At 43.5% G+C, this 19976-nt stretch overlaps 1 protein-coding gene across 1 annotated transcript; it reads left to right on the forward strand.

The window, feature by feature from the left end:
* Window positions 1-482: 482 nt before the first annotated feature.
* On the forward strand, window positions 483-2439 carry LOC308495291 (germ cell-less protein-like 1; the record flags this gene model as incomplete). Its single annotated transcript, XM_081043207.1, has 1 exon — window positions 483-2439. The coding sequence occupies one exon, from the start codon at window positions 483-485 to the stop codon at window positions 1989-1991; it is 1509 nt and encodes a 502-aa protein (XP_080899333.1). The 3' UTR covers window positions 1992-2439.
* Between the last annotated feature and the right edge of the window lie 17537 nt (window positions 2440-19976).

Raw genomic sequence — 19976 nt, forward strand, 5'->3', positions numbered from 1 at the left:
GAGCAAAGCAAAAACTGTGGCAAAAGTTACAACCTTTATCACAGGAAATGGCTTCACAGTCTCAAGTGATGAGCTAGCCTTAGAAGTTATTATGGGAAATAGGGTTCCTAGAGGAAAAGTTAGGGTCAAGACGTAATTCTCTCCATAAATGATCACTGAATATTTCAGATGGAGAAAAGTGAATTGTTCTTCGAGACAAAGGGAAGAATTTTCACAAAAAGCCCTCCACTAAATCATCAGTCTGTGAAGCGACCCCGGAGGCAATCATCGCAGGAGGGAAAGGTGCATAGTGGTCTTCCTGGGAGGGCTTCCGTTTTTTCCTGTGGGGCGGGGCCGGATGGGGTGGGGCTTAGCACGCGCCCTGGGTGACGTGAAAGGAGACGTTAGCTCTACCCAGAAGCACTCTGGGCTGAGCTGGTTCCAGTGGAAGCTGCGCCTTGTGAGGGAGCGTGTCTTTTGCGCCTTTAAGGTACATAAAGGCCATGGGAGCACTAAGCAGCCGGATGCTCTGGGGCTGGGGGAGGCGTGCCCCAGGGCAGCCGGGTCCCAGTGGGGAGGAGGAGGAGATGGTGGAGGCAGCCATGGCAGCGGTAGATGAGGCGGAGGACGAAAGTGAAGAGGCCGGACCTACTACCAGTCAGTTAGGCCTCAAGCGGAAGTCGGGCACAGGAGGGCCTCACGGAAAAAAGCCCCCCAGGAAGCACGCCAAAGACAGTTCCGAGTCGGTTTATGAGGCACTCTTCATAAGGGGGGAAGAAAGTGATGTGCAGATCCGCGCACTAGGGGAGGCGTGGAACTTGCACAGAGTCTACTTATGCCAGTCAGGTTACTTCGCTAGCATGTTCAGCGGTGCTTGGAGGGAAGCAACCATGAATACTATAGAGTTGCAGATGCCTGACGAGAACATTGATCGTGAAGCACTTCACAAGGCTTTAGGCTCCCTGTACCAAGACTCCGTGTGCATCCCACCCAACCGAGCTGTCCCCATCCTGGCCACAGCCAGCATGCTGCAGTTGGACAAGCTAATTCAGCAGTGTGGGGAAGTCATGAAGGAGACTGTCAGCGCCCAGACCGTGTGCAGCTACTACTACTCTGCTGAGAGCTACGGCCTCCAAAACATCAAGACCATGTGCTTCCATTGGCTGCTGGACAACCTGATGACCCAGCGTAGCGAGCAGCTATTGCGGGAAATCAGCCTGGATCTCATGAAAGAGCTCATCGCCTCTTCAGAGCTCTTCGTGATGGAGGTGGAGATGGATGTGTACACCAACCTGAAAAAGTGGGTGTTCCTGCAACTGCAGCCCACATGGAGAGGTCCCTGCAGCACCTTATTGCCAGACGCCAACTCGTGGTTTGACAGGTCCAAGAGGGACTCGGAGGGCACCCCTTTCCTGGAGACCCAGCAGGGTAGAGCCTTTGTGCCAGTGTTCCAGCAGCTGCGGCTGGCCTACATAATCTGCGACCTGTCGTCAGCACGCACCATCGACCAGGATGCAGTGATCCCTGCTGCATGGCTCACACCAGTGTATAAAGAGCAGTGGCTTGCCCTCCTCCGCGCCGAGCAAATCAGGGAGTTCGAGCCCACTAACGTCAACATGTCTGACCTCCAGGGGAACAGCATGCGCTGTGGGGCCCAGCTCCGCAGGGATGCGATTTGCAGCTGGCTGTGGACTGGCTTCAGCTTTGGCTGGGACCTGGTGGTGTCCTACAGCAACCGGCGCATCATTTTCCGGCGCAGAGTGCTGAACAGATGCTGCGGCTTAAGTGTCAGTCTACTCTGGCCGAGAAAGATTGCATTCCGCCTGCGCTTGGCTTCCTTGGACAGGGCTGGAAGCGCCGTTTTCAGGAAGGACACAGAATACCAGATCCTTGCCCTGAGAAGAGAAGAAGACCTAGTGGTGGTGAACCTGGAGAACCAAGATGTGGCCTTCCCCATATATGTGTCCTGTAACTTCCTGTACCTCTGCAGAGAGGGGCATTGCCCACAGTGAGGACTGTTGCAAAAGCTCAGAGAGCTGAGCAGCTCTTCTCTGGGCACAGAGGTGGCCAGCTTTCTCGAGATGCCAGCTCCCTCTGGGGGATCAACTGGCCTTGTCCATCTCTGCTGACCAACTGTCAGAGGCTTTGTTGAATTGTAGTTCATAACAGTTGAGAGTGTTTACTGGCGCTTATGAAGAGGACACATTTTAAAGCCCCCAAACATCTCCAGAACTTATCCGTGCTGTTAACGAGGCAGCCTGTCCTGGTTTAACACACATCGACTCCCACATTATTTCTGTGAAGACAAAGACCAGTTGACTTTAGAGAGAAAATGTGAGCCTACTTACCACTACTCTTAGTGAAATTCTTTTCCTTTCGTGTTATTAGTGAATGTTAAATTAATACCTTGACTTCCCTTTCACTTGGTGGGTTTAGAGCAGCCCTGCCTCACTCATCACTCCCACCACAACTGGTTCTATTCTGATTGCTCCCCCTTCCCCACTTTCTGCCACTGACTGTAGTACTTGGTTTCCATGGTTGTCACTATGTGATCACACCCAGAGTATACTGATGATCTTTTTGTTGGTTGTTCTTTAACTTAAGAGTACCTTGATGTTAGTTAGACTTTCCTTTACTTCCCTGGTATTTTCACCACAGAAAAACGTTTCAAACTGCCACCATCCCAATCCTTCCCAAATACCCTACCTGTTTACATTTCATTGAGTGGTTGTTGTGCTTATAGAAGGTCAATGCATTGAAAACTCTGTTTAAGAATCCATACAAATAATAAAAACATGCTTTGAAAGAGTGTAAAAATATAATAAAGGGTGAACAAATAAATTTTGAAAATTAAACAGATTTAATGGCTTACTTAGTTTAACCCAGAACTTTTCTTACTGGTTTATATTTCTCTTCCCAATTAGGTTTTATCCTTTGTCATTCAGTGAACAAATCACTTTTGACTATTTTTTTATTTAATTGCTCTTTAAGGAGATGTGAAAGGCTTCATTATCCGAAACCCACATACTAGTGTTAGAGTAATAATTACATAACAGATACATGGAATGGCTACAACAGAAGCTGCTGTTGCACCCTTGATGTTTGCTTTTAAAAATTAAAATTTGCATTTTCCCCCTCTGAGTTCCCTTATACTAGGTTTACTTAACTAACCACAACCAACAGGCCTTTTGCCTGTCTGTCTCTCTTTCTTTCTTTTTTTCTTTGTTTTTTTTCCCCATAACTAAAGTTGGGGAAAGAGTAAATATTTATTCCACAGAAGGGTGAAAAGTAGTTGCTTTTTTTTTCTGTAGCAATGTCACTTACTTTATATAATCATTCCAAGTAACTTCAAATTGCTTTTTCTTGAGCTGAATGCCAGGATGCCAGTTCATCAAAAAAGAGTTATCCTCACTTGGGAAATTCAGAGACTATGTAGCGAGATCACCGTAACTAGAGATCTGCTTTTAGTTTCCACCAACTAACTTTAAATCTTCATATTGCTCTTTGCTGTTTATAGAAGGCGGATGTACAATAATGTGTAAATAGTGACAGGAAAACACTCATTTAAGCATTTAAACTTGCAGAAACCCTGGCTGTTGCCATTTGCCAGCTTGGGGCATTTATCTAATACCAGTATTTATTTTTTTCATTTTAAATTTCTTTCTTTCTTTCCTTCTTTCCTTCTTTCTTTCCTTCTTTCCTTCTTTCTTTCCTTCTTTCCTTCTTTCCTTCTTTCTTTCCTTCTTTCCTTCTTTCTTTCCTTCTTTCCTTCTTTCTTTCCTTCTTTCCTTATTTCTTTCCTTCTTTCCTTCTTTCCTTATTTCTTTCCTTCTTTCCTTCTTTCCTTCTTTCCTTATTTCTTTCCTTCTTTCCTTCTTTCCTTCTTTCCTTCTTTCCTTCTTTCCTTCTCTTCTTCCCTTCTTCCCTTCTTCCCTTCTTTCCTTCTTTACTTCCTTCTTTCCTTCTTTCCTTCCTTCTTTCCTTCCTTCTTTCCTTCCTTCCTTCTTTCCTTCTTTCCTTCCTTCCTTCCTTCTTTCCTTCCTTCCTTCTTTCCTTCCTTCCTTCTTTCCTTCCTTCCTTCCTTCCTTCCTTCCTTCCTTCCTTCCTTCCTTCCTTCTTTCCTTCCTTCCTTCCTTCCTTCCTTCCTTCCTTCCTTCCTTCCTTCCTTCCTTCCTTCTTTCCTTCCTTCCTTCCTTCCTTCCTTCCTTCCTTCTTTCTTTCTTTCTTTCCTCCTTCCTTCCTTCCTTCCTTCCTTCCTTCCTTCCTTCCTTCCTTCCTTCCTTCCCTTCTTCCCTTCTTCCCTTCTTTCTTTCTTTCTTTCTTTCTTTCTGTTTCCTTCTTTCCTCTTTCCCTCTTTCTCTTTCTATCTCTCTCTCCCTCCCTCCCTCACTCCCTACCTCTTTCTTCTTTCCCTCCCTCCCTCCGTCCCTCCCTTCATCTCTACCTCCCTCCATCCTTCCTTCCTTTCCTTTTTTTTTTGACCGCCAAAGCTGAGGAGAAAAGCTTCCCACATTAACACTCACTTTGTTTTACAGCCTCCCACTAAAGGAACGGGGAGACGGAGAGGCTCGACAAGGTGCATAATCGTGGTAATGCTACAGCAAACAATCTAATCAGTGACAGCAAACTAAATGACACACGGAAAGAGAGGTACCTCTGTGGGATGCAATGCAGTCTTTGACGACGCTGAGGGTTTATCCCTGTCTCTCCCTCTGTGTATATCTGTCTCTATCTCTGTCATTCTCAATCTCTGTCTCTAGCATCTCTCTCCATCCTTGGATATTTCTGTCCACTTCAATCTTTGTGTATTTCTGTCTCTATCTCAGTCTGTCTATGTCACTCTCTGTCTCTTTCTTACTGTCTCTACCTTTCTGTTTCTATCTGTTGATCTGTCTGTCTGGGTCTCTTTCTGTTTATGTCTCTCTGTTGCTGCTATCTGTGCATGCATTTAACTGTGTCTCTCTTTTCTTCCCCTTTTAAGATTTTTATTATTGGAGAAAGGGATCAGGACTTTATTGGCGAACACTGTGTACTTCCAGGACTTTTCAAAGTTAAGTTGTCCTTTCAATCTTATATATAGAGGGCGCAGCTCAGATCCAGGTCCAGTTGTGGTTTTGATTTGCAGGGGGTGCAGCCCACCATCCCTTGGAGGACGGCAACCTTGTGGTGGAGAGACTGCTCTCTAACTAACTGAGCCATCTGGAATCTCAGAGGCAGCTCAGCTCAAGGTGCCATGCTTCAATCTTAGTTGCAGGGGGCGGAGGCCATCATCCCTTCGGGAGTCCAGGAGTCCAACGAGCAACCTTGTGGGTGATAGCCTGCACTCCAACCAACTGAGCCATGTGGCCACCCGGGAGCTGAGCGGCAGCTCATTGACTTCATTCTAGTTGCGGAGGGTATACCTCGCTGGCCCATGTGGGAATCGAACCGGCAGCTCTGTTACCCTGAGCCTGCACTCTAACCAGCTGAGCCACCCATCCACCCCGGCCTCTCTTCCTCTTTCTGTGTCTCTCCCTTTCTGTCTCAGTCAGTCTGTGACTCTCTCTCTCTTTCTCACCCCTATTTTACTATATGTACTTCCCTCTTTCTGTATGCCTCTCTTTCTATTTGACTTTTTTTCAGTCTCTGTGTGTGCCTCCCACTCTGTCTCTGTCTCTATACCTGTATCCCTCAGCCTCTGCCTCTCTCCCTGTGCCTGTCAGCAATGTCATTGTCTGTCCTAGTTTGTGCATGTCATGGACAGTTTTTTCAAACCATTGGATGATGCCCACAATTAGTAAGGGGGCAAACGGCTTTACTCAAATTATACCTATTTAAATGTTAAATCTCATGCAAAATAGCCTCATAGAAACATCTAGAATAAACTTTGACAACACATCTGGGAAGAGTGACCCAGCCAAGTTGATACATAAGATTAACCAAGTTCACCCTTTGGTGAACACATAACTTCAAAGGGTGACATGTAAGTTCACCCTTTGTCATCTCAGTACCCATATACATCTTCCTAAACTGTACTTAACCTCCGAATAAGAACAAAGTCATACTTCTACCTATTCCGTCTACAGATAAAAGCACCCTATCCCTTTCACAAGAGGATACAGTGTCCTTCGGTGATGTTTACTCTCTCCTTCATATACCCTAATTTAAGTACTATGGTGCAATTATGACTGCTTAAATGATACCAATACTAGGTCAATATATTTTATGTTACAAGACAGGAGGATAAAAGAGTGAAGAAAAACTTGGATAGACAGACAGGCATAGATATAGGATCATATTCATAACAAAGAAAGGAAGAAATACAAAAATTAAAATCCCCCTTTTTGTAGCTCATCATGTCTTCATAGCTGGTATTTGTAAGTACCTTCTTCTACTACCCATTCCATATTCCTTTGCCCTCAATATGCACCTGAGCTGGTCATGTTTTTTTTTTTTTTATCTGGTTGGGTGTCCCACTCCTTCATTCCTGAAGGCTCAAGACCATTGGTAGTCCTGCTGGAGTGAATCGTTACAGCTTTCCATTGAGTTTAATTACAGGGCATATTATTACTAAGGAGTGCCGTAAGGGGTCTCTATTTTAGACATACATTGCTATAATGCCTCTATTGTGGACGGGCAGTCCTATTTCCCCTTGGTGATCAGCATCAATAACCTCAGACAGCACAGTAACTCCCAAATATGTCTGTTGATTCAGAGGTATGAGAAGCCCAAAGTGACAGGCTTAATTTTCCATTCAATGGAATCATTGTTGTGTCTCCTGGCAAGAAGCTTTCCTTGCTTTGGAACTGAGACCTCTATCTAGCCCAGCAGAGCATAAGGTAGTGGGGACAGGAAGCCAACTTTGTGCTAGTGGGCCATTAGTTGTGACAGTGAGTGGTCCCACACCCATTTCCACCCTTGATTCCAGGACCTGTGAATCCTATCCATGGCAGAAACAGCACCATATACTGCATGAGGAATCAGAGTACAACAGCCTTCTAGAGATCCTCACCACAGCCATGCAAGGTGTTGTCACCTAGGTGGTGCTGTAGCTGAGCCTTCAAACAGAATCCATCAAAGGGATTCAGCCTCACTTAAACGTTCAAGTGCTTTGGGGTTCACAAACTGCTTTAAGTCTGGGAATTGATTCAAGGTCTGTGACTTTCTGTTAATTTTTTTTCCAAGTTAGGCTTTCATTCACTTGACCTAGAATTCTTCCGGTTATGCAGATCAACTAAGAATTTAGTAGGCTTCCAATGCTTTTCTCTTCTAGGATCAACATGAATATTGACTAGCGACCTACATAGTTCTCTGGGAGTTAGACTATTCTGATCGCTGCTTTCCTTCTGCTGTGCATGATGGTAACCATGCCCGCCTTACCATTGGAGGTTTAGTGAGGCCATGTGGCCCCTGCACCCGGGGAAGCGTTTTACTCCTGTTGCCTTTACGTACCCCTATTGAGTAGCATAAGTTCCCTCTGTAAGTTCTGCTCTATTGAGAGGAGCGATCATGCAGCTCTTCAAGACTGCTGGGGCTTCCCTCACAAACTTACTTCTGACAGCCTTGGTGAAGGGTGTGTCCTGTGGACCCTTCCAGGGTGGGTGAGGAGGTTTTAAATAACAAATGCACTCTAACCTTCCAATTTCCCTAACGAATCCTTTCTTCTACAGTAAACCACTGGAAGGTCTGGATTACTAGTTCACTTGCTGTGGACCACATTTTGGGCATTGTGTTAGCCGACCAAACAAACAAACAACAAACACTTAGAGCCCTTTCTAACTCTCTGAGCTGCAACAATAAATGCAGATGTCTGCTTAGTGGGGACATGTCAATAAAGTCACCCTCATCCAACTTTATGTTCCTTCCACCATTATCCCAAACTTTTAATACCAGTCTCACACAGGTCTCCCTATATTGGTGGGTATGATCAGAAAAATCTAGTAGCTCTTTTGGAGTACGACACACCTTCCCATGGATTATAATATTTACTCACCTTAAGGGGTCTGCTGGGACCTCAGTCGTCTTACAGGTCTAGAAGCAGATAAGGTTGCTGCAGTTGTGTCCCAATGAGCACCAGCAGTTTCTTTGAAGGACATTTCCTCAGGGGAGGACATTACACTTCCTTTGGGCAAAGCAGGGTTAATCTCCTTAGACTGGGGTGGAGAGGGTTCTTCCACTGGTGAAGATGACTCCTGGGCATTTAGGGGCTCAGTGTTCCCAGGTTCATCGAGGTCTTCCCACATGTTCCCATTCAGACCTTCATGATCCCATTCCTTCCCAATCAATGCCTTCACTTTAAGCGTGGGTGCACAGTGAGGTAGGGAATTCAATTTGCATTGTAATTCAGACACTCACAGGATGAGATTCTAGGTTTTGTTTTTAGCAATCTCAGCACAGTGGCTACAGAACAGAGGACTCACTTTCAGCGCAGTCAGAAGCTTTCCAGTCATTTATGCAGTACTTTAGCAGGTAATTGAAATCTCTGTGCTCATCCTTTTCCTTTCCCACTTTCTGCAGTGTCATTAGGAGCAACCATAAATTTTCATTGTACTCTTTAGTTTGACAAAAATGTTTGAAGGTATCATACACATGGTCACCCAGAAACCTGCCCTATGTAAGCATTTGATTAAGAGTAGCTAATAGAATGGGTAATGGACTTATTCCGATTACCACTTTGTGTTGTATACAGATGTCTAATCACCATGTTGTTTTATATACCTGAAAATCATTTTAAAAATGGGGAGCGGGAAAAGTATGCTGTTGTGAGATGTGGTGTATCTCTATTGCCACATCACACCAAGCACTACCAGAATACACATTACTACAGGACAAGCAGTTAATAGTTCCTTTAAATATAATTAATTTGAAGAGCCAAATGCTAAACTATTCTTAAAATTCCGTTGTTAAGAATCAACCCTGGTACCCAAGTATCATTGAGTCAAGGTTCGCCAGAGAAAGAGAACCCAAAAGATATATAAGCGTGTGTGTCTTTGTGTGCACCTAGGTGCTCACATAGCAGAGAGAGATAGAAAGAGAGAAATAGAGAGGGAGAGATGGAGGGAGGAAATAGAAGCGAGGGAAAGAAAAGAGGGGGAGAGAGAAAGAGAAAGAGAGAGAGAAAGAGAGAGAGAGAGAGAGAGAGAGAGAGAGAGAGAGAGAGCGAGAGAGAGATATCAAGTAATTGGCTCATGCGATTATGCAAACTAGTAAATCCAAAATCTACAGGATGCTCTCACAGGCTAGAGACCCCAGGGGGAGCCAAGGCTGTGGTTCAATTCTGAAGGTCATCAAGCTGGGGACACAGAGAAGAGTTTCTGTTGCAGGTCAAGTCTGAGGGCCATCTGCCGCCGATTTCCCACTTTCTTGGGGGAGGTCAATTTTTTGTTCCGTTCTGGACTTCACTTCATTGGATATGGCCCACCCACGTTATAGAGGACAGTTTTGCTTTACTTAAAGTCCAGAGATTTAAAGATTTTATCATCCAAAAGCACCCACATTGAACCATCTATAATTATATTTGATCTCACATTGGGGTGTAAGTGCAACTAGATTTCTAAGAAGAGAGATTAAGGTGGGCTGGTGCATTTGGAAAGGGGGTGGGAGGGGATTGCAAAATTGGAGCCAGAAGGGCGTGTAAGTTTGATACAGACAGAGGAGAGGAGAGGAGAATGAGGAGGAACTTACCACAGGCAAAGCCATGGGAATGGGCATGGCAAATGTGGGCTGCAGCAAGGAGAGTTATCGGCACAGGAAAGAAAGAACTGTTGACGGCATCACAGAAGTAGCCACACGTGGCCATGGAGGGCACACTAGACTAGGAAGCAGCAGGCCCGAAGGCCCAGAGGTATTATTCTGGCTCTGCACTTACTACATGGGAGGACTTGGTTAGGTCAGTTAGCTGCTTCCTGACCTGTGGCCCTGGCTGACATACTCTCGGTCATGTGAGGATGCTGACAATAGTCTGCTGCTCTATCATGCCTGTGTTGTGAAACACGTAAGAGACGATGCCTGAAGAAGTGTTTTCTTAAAGAGTAAAATAAAACCTCAAGACCCCTTCTCCCATTTGGTATTGCACCAGCACGGTGAAGAAATGGCTCCTGGGTCTACAGAAATTAGGGTTCTATTTCTCTAGTGAGCTACAGGCAGAAGGTTCTTATGTGTGGAGTACAGGAGGGGCTGATTAATTGACAGGAAGGCCAGGTTTGCCCACTGAGGCCCTGGAGCTGGGAGGCCCTGGAGTTGGGACACGGTGCAGACAGTTCAAGCATGGAGAGGTGTTTCTTGGGTTGTCTGCTGGGTTGTATGTGACCATGACCACTCTGAAAGAGGTCGCTGGTCTCTGATATCAGATGAAACAGGTGACAGAAGTGTATGTACGTGGAGGCCAGTGGGGTGTGGTGGAAAGAGACCCAGACTTGAAGTGAAATTATTCTGAGGTATCATTTAAGGCTTCACCCCATCCTAAATATCTGAACGTAAGGAAGCAACTTCCTATCTCTGGGCCCGAGTTCCCTCATCTGTCAAACTGGAGTAAAACCGGCACCTGTTTCACTTCCTTATAGAGTGGATTGTTGCAAGGGTCAAATGCACAACATGTGAAAGATTTCTGTAAACTCTAAAATGGTAGGCCACCTTGGCTTATTTTTCTTATTAATAAATGAAAACCGAGTATTCTGACCGGTTACAGTCAACTATTTTGGCATGCTCTCTCATCACGTCAGAAAGATTATCTTTCAGAGACCTAGCTGTTCCGTAGCACAGTCTCAGCACTGAAGTTAGGCTGAATTCTCGGGGTTTCTATACAATCGAATCAGAACCCCATTTGAGGATGAAGATCACAGACTCAGAAGCTATTTGAAATGTAAATAATAAAATTTAGGATTAGAGTTAAACACAAGGGCCAATGGCCTGAGCTCTATTTTACCCTGCCGAGTGATTTGCTTGAAGTAGATAAGAAGAGAGAGTTCAACAGGATTTTCAGAACATTCTAGCTATAAAAGTGTTCCCACTCAGCTTCAGTACTTTACAAAGCTAACACTAGTGTAGATGAACCTGTGCCAGTTTAATGTGGTCTCAGTACTAGCAATGCAGCCTTGGCAGGCTTCCTCTGTCCCTTTGCAGGAAAAGAAAAGAAAAGAAAACAAAACAAAACGAAACCAAACCCTGTGGGCTTCTTTGATTGGGTCTTAACTTCATGGGTTTGTCATTTTGTCTCAAGTCACACGAAATGCCTCACTCCCATAGAGATCGCACAAGGAGTTGGAAAAGGAATAGGGTTTGGTGAGAGACTATGTAGAGAGTGCCCTCAGAAGATTGTGAATCTCCCCAAACAAGGGAGAGGGATGGAAGTAGGGTCCTCTCTTCACATCCACTCAAGCAAGAGGAGTTTGAGGAGACCACCCCCTAAAGCTTCACCTGGGCGCCTCCTCAGGAGGGACCAAGAGGTGCCAAGAAGTGGTGCCACGAGCACGTGGCAGAGCCCATCGGCCTCTCCCTGCAGCTAGAGTGAGGTCTAGGACTCCCACTGAGACGTCACCACAGTAGGCAGTTTCATCACGTCCTGTTCCCCAGGAGACGCCACACACCTCTCCCAAGAGTCTCAGAGCAAAGCCAGGGAGTCCTTGGCCCTGACCTGCACCCTCCCAGGCAAGGCTCCTGCCTCCAGACCGAGCCCCCACCACCTCCCATTCCCCTGAGGAGGGGCAGAGGTCCCTCAGATTCACTGCGAAAGAAGAGAAAGGAAGGCCCCATGAGTGATGCAGGAGAGGCCACCCTCAGGGAGCCATTAGCCTCAGTCTCCCCCCAAGCCGCAGATAGATCTGTTGTCCTTGAGAGGCAGAGATTCTCCCGGGGCCCTTGTCACCAGCAACCACAGCGGGTATGCGATCCCAGAGGCCACCGCAGCAGCAAGCGTCCAGGGAAAGTTCATCGCCAAGAGGGTGCTTGGCTATGTCCCGGGGTTTAATGTGAAGAAAGGATATGGTTTCATCACAGGAATCATTCCCCGGAGGATGTGTTCAATCACCAGACCTCCATCACCCTCAACAACCCTCACAAGTACCAACGCAGCGTGGGCTAAGGCGAGAGGTGGAGTTGCAGCCCCAGGATCGCTGAGGACCAGGTCGGCGAGGGCGACGGCAGCCGCGATGGCCTCACAGCGGCCCAGGGCCACAGTGGCCGCCTGCCGAGCCATCATCCCCCAGACCAAGGGCTGCAGTGTTTCCCGCCCTCCCTCAGACCCCACGCTGTGACCCAGCGACAGCCCTGGCTCCCAGCTCCAGCCAGCGGCCTGCAGGCCTCCCTCAGTCCCGGGTCCGCCCCTACCGCAGGCCCCCTTTGTGTGGCGCTGTGGCCAGAGCCCCGCTTGAGCTACAGGCTGAGTCGCCCTAGAGCCCGATGCCCTGCTCCTGGTCCTAAAGCCTCACTCGGCATCTGCCAAGAGCTGAAAGCAGGATGCGGCAGTCCTGTAGCAGAATCCCCCGCCACACTATGGATTCTGCCGCCCCAAAGTCTTGTGCCTCCACCCGCTGCTGCTGCCTGACGCCCAGGGCCAGAACCGGGAAGGAGGAGCGGGCAAGCTCCAGAAGAGGCCTGCAGAAACACCCCCTTGTGTCACCAAGAAGAGGAGCTCTGCAGTGGCACATGCCCCCTCTGCTGCTCAGGCCAAGTAACAGCCCGCCTCTGCCCCCAGGGACTGCCTGCCCTGGGCTGCAGGTTTTGTCCCCTTAAGCAGAAGCTGTCCTGGGCTGCTACACAGTGCAAACATCCATAGTGACAGTGAGATTTCTGCCCTGAGAAATATACATACCCCTTACACAAGGTGTGAGGATAAACTACAAGATCTGTATGTTTCTCAGCTCCCCTATTACCATCTGCTTTGGCACTTTCTATGCGTGTGCGCCCGCGTGCACGCACACACACACAGACACACACACAGAGCGAGAACTAGAGTGAGAATCTCCTATGAATCTATTTTAAATATCTGAACCAGACCATAGGTATTTTGCATCCCCAGGTGAATTAGTTGAAGTACTATGTGTAGCTATAAATTTATTTTTAATGCACAAATGCAGATTTTCTGATGTTGAAAATTATCTGACATTGTTGTGTGATCTTAATCTTATTCACCTGAGTGGTCATTTTCTCAATTAGTCACTTTAGGACGATTTTATCTGTTATCACTGTTGACTGATTTTTTTTAAAGCCTGACAGCCCATCATTGTACTGACAGTCGTTTTAGTCTTTTTTTTTTTTCCGAACCAGTTTAGCCAACATGGTACCTATTGTTTTTTTTTTGTTGTTGTTGTTTTTTACAACTCACAGACTTAAGACTGATTCCGAGGTTATGGATTGAACTCAGGACATTCTAAAGGACTAGAAGACATGGAGAGGAAGAAGTGTCCCCATTATTTTCTTTTTCATCCTCTTCCCCTGTCCTGCCATTTGACAAAAAAGTCTAGAGGGTGGGCCCATCCACCCACACTTACTACTTAGGTATTCTCTGAGGCAAATCACAAAAAGCTGAACAAAACCCAATGACAAACACGGAAAAGTGTTTCTCGTGAAACAGAGTTTGCCTCCTCTGTCTTTTTTTGGTTTTCTTTCAGTGGATTGCATCTAATACTATTAAGGGTTTAAAAGAATGTGGATATGAAAGGCTTGAGGATTGGGGAAATGGGGAGATGTTGGTCAAAAGATACAAACTTTCAGTTATAAGATGCATAAGTTCCGGTGACCTAATGTACAGCAAGGTGACTGGAGATCCCAGTACTGTTTTGTGTACTTGAAAGTTTCTCTGACAGTATAGCTTTAATGTTCTCAGCAGGACAACAACACCAAAATGTTAATTATGTGAGTTGTAGAATGTGTTAATTACCCTTATCTTGGTAGGTATTTCACAATAAATACACATGTCCTATCACCACATCATGCAACTTAAATTTATGCAACGTTATATGTCAATTATATCTTAATAAAGCTGGGGGGGTAACTAGGAAAAGGGAGAATAGGGAAAATGAGCAAGGAAGCAGGTATAATTCTTGTTGTGTGAACCTGGAGCTGAATAAACACTTAGTTCATAGTTTTAATCTGTGCTTCCTGGTTGAGTCCATCCAGGGGGCCTGTTGAGGATTCCTAGAAGGCTGAACAGGTGAGATTCAGCACACCTCTGGCACTTTTTTGTGAAACAGAGAGGCTTTGGCTTCACTTTTCTGATTTTCATTTGAACATACAATGGGCTTGGTGGGTGGGAGGCAGGAGTTAGGTTTGTGGTTGGGCTGGGGGGACTGGGCGATTATCTATCTGCAGCCAAGAGGGGTCTTTAAAACCCCAGTTTACAAATTAAAGAAATCGGATTATCAATAGCAAAATCAAAGTACTTTTCTTGTTTTAACATTGAGGCATTTTACACCACATTATGGAGTAGCATAAGAGATTTGAAGAGTGAGAATTCAGTCATTCAGTGTCATGCAGGGACTCAGACCCTGTTCCCTGCAGGATATGACAAGGCGAAAAATGAACACCAACGGAGCCATGGATATGGAGTTCAGACCACTATATTCTCGATGGTGGCCGGTTGAGACACAGAAGCAAACATCGGCTAGCACCCCAACGAGGTGTCTTCCTGCACCCCAGTCCTGCTGGTAGCTTTGCAAGACACAGGAAGTAGGATCAATAGGATCTGCAACCCACAATCCACTTGCTACCTGCACCTGCTAGCCACAATCCGCCATCCGCTTCTCTGCCAACCAAACCCCACTTGCTAGCTGCAATCCGCGCTTGCTAGTTTAGCCACGGCAGTTATATCAGTGGCCAATGACTAACTGGTTACAGGTGATGGCCAACTAGTAACAGCTCATGGGCATCTACTACCCAAGCCAGTACCTGTCCACGTGAGGTCGAGAGACTGGAAACTGTTCTTTGGGACTCTGGCCCCACCTTCAGTATGGCTACATTGCCTCAATCGGTTTGAGTAGAAGCAGAAGAGCTGAATAGGCATTTTTCCAAAGGCGACATACAGATGGCCAATTGATATATGAAAATATGCTCAACATAACCAATCATCATGGAAATGCAAATAAAAACCGTAAGGAGTTATTACCTCACACCTGTCAGAATGGCCATCATTAATAAATCAACAAACAACAAGTATTGTCGATGATGTGGAGAAAACGGAACCCTTGTGTATGGTTGGTGTATTGCACATTGGTGAAGCCACTATGGAAAACAGTATGGAGGTTTGTCAAAAAAATAAAAATACATCTACCTTAAACCAGCCATTGCAACCCTGGGTATTTATCCAAAAATATCCAAAACAGTAATTTGGAAGGATATATGCACCTCTAAATTTATTGCAGTACTATTCACAATCCCTAAGATATGATAACAATCTCAATGCCCATCAATAGAAGACTGGCTAACAAAATTGTGGTACATATATACAGTGGAGTATTACTCTGCCATAAAAAGAATGAAACCTTACCATTTGCAACACTGTGGATGTGCCTAGAGGCTATTATGCTAAGTCTCTCTGTCTCACTTGTCTCTCAGTCTGAGAAAGTCAAGAGAAAGACAAACACCATATGATGTCACTTACATGTGGAATCTAAAGAACAGATGAAATAGAAATAGACTCATAGATACAGGGAACAAACTAATGGTTATGAGATGGGAGGGAGTTTGGGGAGATGGGTGAGAAAGGTGAAGGGATTAGGAAGTACCAATTGGTAGTTACAAAATAGTCACAGGGATGTGAAGTACAGTATGGAAAACATAGTCAATAATATTGTAGAACCTATGTATAGTATCAAATGAGTACTAGAATTATCAGGGGGATCATTTCATAAATTCTATAAATGCCTAATCACTACACTGTGCACCTGAAACTAATATAAAATAATATTGCATGTCAAGTATAATTTTAAAAATATATAGTTATAGGATTCAAAATACAGCAAAAGGAATGTGATCAATGGTATTGTAAAAGCTATGCATGGTGTCAGATGGGTAGTAGACTTGTGGGGGTTATCATTCTGTGAGGTGTGTATGGCGGGCCAGCCGCCATGGATCGAATGGTACCTGGGAGGGGGAGCGGGAATGCAAAAGAGACACTCACACAAATGATGATGCGGCCGGTCTTCAGTGATCTCTGAAGCACCCTGTTTAATTATCTTCACCAATATATACCCTATGGGTACCTGCAGTTTAACAATCACAGGTATGCATTACCTCACAGAAGGTAAATTTCTCACTTCAAAGAAACTAGAGTCACTACAAGACTCCCCAAAGTAATTAACATTCGAAAGAGACTACCATTTGCCCTGATAGCCATCAGTTATCTGTGTCCTGGAAAACCAGCCACTCCCACCTCATTTCTTCAGTAGCCTGCAAGCTCCCCAGGTGTTTTGCAGAGATAATGTTTTAGAAGCCAGACCACAAGACTCCTTAGAAACAAGAAATCATGGCTCGCCACAAGTGTGCAAATGTATAGTCACAATGTTGTTTTATATACCTGAAACTAATAATAAAAAAAAATTACCTAACCAAATTCAAAAAATATATTGAAAGGATCATGCACATGATCAAGCAGGGCTTTAAAAAAAAAAGATTATACATCCATAAATAAATAACATGATAAACAACATAAAGAAAACCAAGGATAGAAATCATATGATCACCTCGATAGATGTAGAAAAAGCATTTGACAATGCTCGACATCCATTTGTGATAAAAATTCTGCAATAAGATGAAATAGCATCATTTGTGACAGGATGGATGGATCTTGAGATTATTATGGTAAGCAAAATAAGTCAGGGAGAAAAAGTCGAAAACCATTTGATTTCACTGATATGTATGATATAAAACTGAAAGCAAGAAAGGATCAAGACAAAGAAAGAAACAAAAACTCATGGACATAGACAACAGAGCATTCTGTGTACTAGAGAATATTGACCCAGAGAGACCAATAATAAGATGTTCTATCAAAATTACTGGTACTTGCCAGAGGGTAAGGGGGTAGGGAGGTGGTTGATGAGGGTAAAGGGGATCAAATATATAGTGATGGAAGGAGAATTGACTCTGGTGATGAACACACAATGTGATATATAGGTGATGTATTACAGATTTGTACACTTGAAACCTATGTAACTTTACTAAAAATTGTCACCCCAATAAACTTTAATTAAGAAAACAAAATTTCAAAAAGTGAGCACAAAGAGAACATACCTCAACATAATAAAGACTATATATGACAAACTCATAGCTAACATCATACTCAATGGTGAAAAGTTGCAAGCTTTTCCACAAAGATAAAGAAGAAGACAGAAATGTTCACTGTCACCACTTTTATTCAACATAGTATTGGAAGTTCTAGCCACAGATACCAGACAAAGAAAAGAAATAAAAGGCATTCAATTTGAAAAGGAAGTATTAAATATGTCACTTTTTAGATGGAATGATACTGTATACAGAAAACTCTAAATTAGACCCTACAAAAAAAATACACGTTATAATTACTAAATACATTCAGTAAAGTTGCAGGATAAAAAATTAGTTTTCAGAGTTTTGTTGTGTTTCTATACACTAACAACAAACTGTTAGAAAAATAAATTAAGAAAACAATCCCATTTACAATTATATGAAAAAGAATAAAATACCTAGGAATAAATTTAACCAAAAACATAAAAGACCTTTACTCTGGAAACTATAGGACACTGATGAAAGAAATTGAATGACAGAAATAAATGGAAGGATATACTGACACCAGGCTCTAATACTGAAACCACATTCTAATAGTTTTTTGTTTGTTTGTTTTATTTTTTAGCTGTTTTGTAGTTTTAAGTCTATTTCAGGAGATAACCACAGGCCTTTTCACAGCGCTCAGGAGACCACCAGGCCAAGCCAATCAGACTGGTCCCAGAGGAGTAAGCAGACACAATGAGCAGGCAAATAACACTCAGGTGACTTCGAGATCACAGCAGAACCACAATTCACAAAACTGAAGTTGCAGAAATGCTACTTTTACCAATCAGAGCCCATTAAGAAGCGAGGAGTCCATCAACAAGGAAGATCTGGTGCAGGCACCAAATTTGGACACACATAGGACTGATAAATCAAACTCTGCCAGACTGAAAATTCTTTGTTCTCTGTAACCCCTTCTACATCCCTAACCTTAGGTGGCTTAGTTCCAAGACTTCCCAATTCATCCCTTGAATAAGAATTAATAAATATGTTAACCTCTCCTTACCCTCACCTCTTAAAATTGATCCCAAGCCTTTGCTTGAGGAGACAAATTTGAGTTTCGTGTCTGCTTTCCTGGCTCAGCTGACCTGATGAATAAATCTCTTCTTCTCTGCAAAAATCTGCTGCTTCAGACTTTTTGCATCTCTGTAAGCAGTGGCTATCAAACGCACAACCTCTGTTCAGTAACAATACTGTGCCCATGAATTGGAAAGATTTACATTGTGAAAATGCACATATTACCCAGAGCACTATAAGATTTAATGTAATCCCTATAGAAACACCAATGTAATTTTTCACAGAACTGGAGCAAAAAATCCTAAAATTTGTATAGAATCACAAAAGTCTCCATGTTTCCAAAGCCATTGTGAAAAAAAAAAAAAAGAGAACACAGTTGGAGGTACTATGCTCCTTGATTTTAAACCATACTGAAAAGCCACAGTAATCAAAACAGCATGATAGAACCGGAACCGGTTCTATCATGATAGCACAAGAACCGGCATGATCAATAGAACAGAATAGAGCCCAGAAATAAACCCACACTCGTATGGTTAACTAATCTATGACAAGGGACGAATGATACAAAATGGGAAATTGACAGTCTCTCCAATAAATGGTTTTGGGAACAGTGGACAGATAGATGCAAAAACTGTATTCTTACACTATATACAGTAATAAACTGGATTGAAGACTTAAATGCAAGATGTACAACAATAAAACTTCTAGAAGAAATCATAGGCAGCAAACTCTTTGACATTGGTCTTATAGCATTATATTTTGGATATGGCTCTCCAGGAAATGACAATAAATAAAAAATAAACAAATGAGACTACATCAGACTATTAAGTTTTACACCGAAAATAAATCAATCAACTAAATGAAAAGAAAAACTCCAAAACTAGAAAAGTTATTTCAAAATGACATATCTGGTAAGGGGTTGTTATTCAAAACATATAAAGGATGCTTCCAACTCAACCTCAAAAAAAAAAAAACAACAAAAGAACTACCATATTTAAAATTGGGCATAGGAACTACATAGAGATATTTCCAAAGAGGACATACAGATCACCAACAGACATATGAAAAGATGTTCAACATGAGCAATCAACAGGGAAGTACAAATCAAAACCAAAGTGAGATATAACCTCATACCTGTCAGAATGACTATATAAAAAAGTCAACAAAAAGTGTTGGCAAGAAAGTAGTGAAATGGGAACTCTCGTGCACTGTTATTGGGAAAGCAAATCAGTGCAGCCACTATGGAGAAAGTATGTAGCGTTCTTAAAAAATTAAAAACAGAGATACTGTACTATCCAGCAAATCTACTTCTGGGCATTTATGTAAGAAAATGACAATACAAATCTAAAACATATATGCAGCCCCATGATCATTGCGGCCTTATTGACAACAGCAAAGATACGGAAGCAACCTGGGTGACCATTGATAGATCAAAAGATAAAAAGATGTGTTTCTCTTTGATATATATATATATAATTTAATAGATACACACACATTAGAATGTTATTCACCAATAAAAATGTATAAAATCTGGCCGTTTGCAAGAACACGACAGACCTAGAGGACGTAGTGAAATAATTCAAAGACAAATACCACATGAGTTCACTTACATATGAAAAAGAGAAGAAAAGCAAACGGACAAAGAAAAAAGAGAGACACATAGATACAGAGAACACACTGATGGTTGATAGAAGGAAGTGGGTTGGGGATGGGTGAAAAAGGTGAAAGGAAATAAGTGGTACAAACTTCCAGTATAAAATAAA

The sequence above is a fragment of the Rhinolophus hipposideros genome (genome assembly GCF_964194185.1).
Source record: "Rhinolophus hipposideros genome assembly, chromosome: X".
NCBI classification, from domain to species: Eukaryota; Metazoa; Chordata; class Mammalia; order Chiroptera; family Rhinolophidae; genus Rhinolophus; species Rhinolophus hipposideros.